General features: G+C 59.0%; 1 protein-coding gene across 1 annotated transcript in view; it reads right to left on the minus strand.

Annotated features, from left to right (window-relative positions):
* Positions 1-78: 78 nt before the first annotated feature.
* Positions 79-4248, minus strand: part of RCC2 (regulator of chromosome condensation 2) — a 20012-nt gene continuing 15842 nt past the window's right edge. The window contains exons 7-11 of the mRNA XM_031062978.1: positions 3794-3899; positions 3636-3708; positions 2460-2537; positions 242-294; positions 79-109 (exon numbers count right to left, since the gene is read on the minus strand). Coding sequence (XP_030918838.1) covers positions 79-109; positions 242-294; positions 2460-2537; positions 3636-3708; positions 3794-3899 — 341 coding nt within the window. The remainder of the gene's footprint in view (positions 110-241; positions 295-2459; positions 2538-3635; positions 3709-3793; positions 3900-4248) is intronic.

A 4248-nucleotide genomic window follows, 5' to 3' on the forward strand; every position in this document is an offset into this window, starting at 1 on the left:
GCCCATGGCCACCTGGAACGGGAATGGGAACGGGAACGGGAATGGGAATGGCCCATGGCCACCTGGAATGGGAATGGGTCAGCTGGGAATGGGAATAGCCCATGGCCACCTGGAACGGGAATGGGAACAGGAATGGGAATGGCCCATGGCCACCTGGAACGGGAATGGGAACGGGACTGGGAATGGCCCATGGCCACCTGGAACGGGAATGGGAACGGGACTGGGAATGGCCCATGGCCACCTGGAATGGGAATGGGAATGGGTCAGCTGGGAATGGGAATAGCCCATGGCCACCTGGAACGGGAATGGGAACGGGAATGGGAACGGGGAATGGCCCTGGCCACCTGGAACGGGAATGGGAACGGGAATGGGAATGGCCCATGGCCACCTGGAACAGGAATGGGAATGGGAGTGGGAATGGCCCATGGCTGCCTGGAACGGGAATGGGAACAGGAGTGGGAATAGCCCATGGGGACCTGGAACGGGAATGGGAACAGGAATGGGAATGGCCCATGGCCACCTGGAACGGGAATGGGAATGGGAATGGCCCATGGCCACCTGGAACGGGAATGGGAATGGGAATGGCCCATGGCCACCTGGAACGGGAATGGGAATGGGAATGGCCCATGGCCACCTGGAACGGGAATGGGAATGGGAATGGCCCATGGCCACCTGGAACGGGAATGGGAATGGGAATGGCCCATGGCCACCTGGAACGGGAATGGGAATGGGAATGGCCCATGGCCACCTGGAACGGGAATGGGAATGGGAATGGCCCATGGCCACCTGGAACGGGAATGGGAACGGGTCAGCTGGAATGGGAATAGCCCGTGGCCACTGGGAATGGGGCAGCTGGGAGTGGGAATGCCCATGGAACTGGGAAGGGTCACCCAGGAGCGGACACTGCCCATGGAAAAGGGAAAGGGGAGCTGAGGGGATGTGGAGCCTTCCTGGGGATCCCTCCCGCCTGCTGGGATCCAGGCTGGGCTGGAGCATCCCAAGGGAGTTCTCGGGAAGGGCCCTGCACCCCCTGCAGGGCACCCAGGGGTGGCACGGGCTGGGCACGGCCTCAGTGTCCCTGTTTGTTTTAGGGAATGGATTCTGGTGTGACGGGCTGGGCACAGCCTCAGTGTCCCTGTTTGTTTTAGAGAATAGATCTTGGGTGTCCTGAATTGTGCATGGCCTCAGCCCTGGGTTTATTTAAAGGGGATTCACCCCTGGGTGCCACAGGCTGTGCACGGCCTCAGTTTCCCCGTTCATTTTAGGGAACAGCTCCCGGTGTCCTCCCTCCATCACCCCACAGGTGCGATGAGCTGGGCACGGCCTCACTGCCCTGTTTACTTTAGGGGAGGGCCCCGTGGGTGTCACGAGCTGGGCACGGCCTCAGTTTCCCTGTTTAATTTAGGGAACAGCTCCAAGTGCCCTCCCCATGACCCCATGGATGTGATGAGCTGTGCACAGCCTCAGTTTCCCTGTTTAATTTAAGGAATGGCCTCAGTTTCCCTGTTTATTTTAGAGAATGGCCCCAGTTTCCCTGTTTAATTTAGGGAACAGCTCCATGACCCCATGGATGTGATGAGTTGTGCACAGCCTCAGTTTCCCTGTTTAGTTAAGGGAATGGCCTCATTTTCCCTGTTTATTCTAGGGAACAGCTCCATGTGCCCTCCCCATGACCCCATGGATGTGATGAGCTGTGCACAGCCTGTTTCCCTGTTTAATTCAGGGAACGGCCTCAGTTTCCCTGTTTAATTCAGGGAACAGCCTCAGTTTCCCTGTTTAATTCAGGGAACATCCCTCACACGCCCTCTCTCCATCGCCCCACGGGTGTCAGAGGCTCAGCCCCTGGGTTTGCCCAAGGGGAGGGTCCCCTCTGCCCTCCCTCCCTCACCCCAGGGGCGTGACGAGCCGTGTGGAGCCTCAGCCACCCCAAATTATTTCAGGGGAGGGCCCCAGAGGCGCCCCCTCCCTCACCCCATGCGTGCCACGATTTGTTCAAGGCCTCAGTGTCCCTGTTCATTTTAGGGGATCCAGGTGCTCCTCCCTCACCCCACAGGTGTGATGAGCTCACACAGCCTCAGCCACCCCAAATTATTTTAGGGAATGGCCCCCTGCATCCTCTCTCCATCACCCCATGGGTACCATGAGCCCTTCCCTGTTCATTTTAGGGGATCCAGGTGCTCCTCCCTCACCCCACAGGTGTGATGAGCTGTGTAGGGTCTCAGCGTCCCTGTTCACTTTAGGGGAAGGGCCCCACAGGTGTGATGAGCTGGGCATGGCCTCAGCCACCCCAAATTATTTAAGGGGAATGCAGGTGCCCCTCTCCAGCACCCCATGGGTGTGATGAGCTCACACAGCCTCAGGCACCCCAAATGACTCCCCGTCTGTCCCCTCCCTCACCCCACAGGTGGGATGAGCCCCCCTGTGCATCCCCCACACCAAGCCCTGCGGGGTCCCCTCACCTGCTCGGTGTAGATCCCGTCCAGGGTTTTCACCTCCTGCGCCGCCGTGGACGATTTGGGTTTGTGGTCCCCATATCCCTGTGGGAACACCCCATGGACAGGGAACAGTCACTGGGGTTTGGGGAATTTGGGGTTTTGTGGTCCCCATATCCCTGTGGGAACACCCCATGGACAGGGAACAGTCACTGGGGTTTGGGGAATTTGGGGTTTTGTGGTCCCCATATCCCTGTGGGAACACCCCATGGACAGGGAACGCTCAGTGGGGTTTGGGGGATTTGGGTTTTGTGGTCCCCATATCCCTGTGGGAACACCCCATGGACAGGGAACGCTCAGTGGGGTTTGGGGGATTTGGGTTTTGTGGTCCCCATATCCCTGTGGGAACACCCCATGGACAGGGAACGCTCAGTGGGGTTTGGGGGATTTGGGTTTTGTGGTCCCCATATCCCTGTGGGAACACCCCATGGACAGGGAACGCTCAGTGGGGTTTGGGGGATTTGGGTTTTGTGGTCCCCATATCCCTGTGGGAACACCCCATGGACAGGGAACGCTCAGTGGGGTTTGGGGGATTTGGGTTTTGTGGTCCCCATATCCCTGTGGGAACACCCCATGGACAGGGAACGCTCAGTGGGGTTTGGGGGATTTGGGTTTTGTGGTCCCCATATCCCTGTGGGAACACCCCATGGACAGGGAACGCTCAGTGGGGTTTGGGGGATTTGGGTGTCCCCGAAGTGGGCGAGGGCCCCCAGCTGATGGTGAGTTTGGGGTGTCAGTTTGGGGTTTATTTGGGGTGTCAGTTTGGGGTTTATTTAGGGTATTTAGGGTGTCATTTGGGGTTTTGGGGTGTCGGGACTAGTCCCCGAAGGTGGGTGAGTTTGGGGGGTTCGGGGTGTCAGAGGTTGGGGGATTTGTGGTGTCAGTTTGCGGTTTATTTGGGGTGTCAGTTTGGGGTGTCATTTGGGGTTTATTTGGGGTGTTTTTGGGGTGTCATTCAGTACCAGCTCCCCGAAGGTGGGCGAGGGCCCCCAGCTGATGGTGCTCTCGTCGGCCGCCACGATGACGGAGCCCTTCCTGCAAGGGGGGGTGTCAGAGGTTGGGGGATTTGGGGTGTCAGTTTGGGGTTTATTTGGGGTGTCATTTGGGGTGTTTTTGGGGTGTTTTTGGGGTGTCATTCAGTACCAGCTCCCCGAAGGTGGGCGAGGGCCCCCAGCTGATGGTGCTCTCGTCGGCCGCCACGATGACGGAGCTCTTCCTGCAAGGGAGGCGATCCCTGATCCCCGAGTGTCCCGGGGCCCCGGATCCCGGGCTCGGGAATCCCCCGGGAATCCTGCACTCACCCGCAGGCCAGGCTGCGGATCTTCCAGCCGCACAGGTCCTGCACGGCCTTGGGGTACATGGTGGACTCCCGGGAGGTGTTGGTGGCGCCCCAGAAGAACAATCCACCTGCAAGGGAGCCTGTCAGGGATCCTGGAGCCCGGGATTCCCAAACCCTGGGAACCCCGCCTGTCAGGGATCCTAGATCCTGGAATTCCCAGTCCCAGGAACCCCAGCTGTCAGGGACCCTGGATCCCCAAGAATTCCCAAATCCTGGGAATCCCACCTGGCAGGGATCCTAGATCCTGGAATTCCCAGTCCCAGGAATCCCACCTGGCAGGGACCCTGGATCCCCAAGAATTCCCAAATCCTGGGAATCCCGTCTGTCAGGGATCCTAGATCCTGGAATTCCCAGTCCCAGGAATCCCACCTGGCAGGGACCCTGGATCCCCAAGAATTCCCAAATCCTGGGAATCCC

Source organism: Geospiza fortis, unplaced genomic scaffold (genome assembly GCF_000277835.1).
Source record: "Geospiza fortis unplaced genomic scaffold, GeoFor_1.0 scaffold4, whole genome shotgun sequence".
NCBI classification, from domain to species: Eukaryota; Metazoa; Chordata; class Aves; order Passeriformes; family Thraupidae; genus Geospiza; species Geospiza fortis.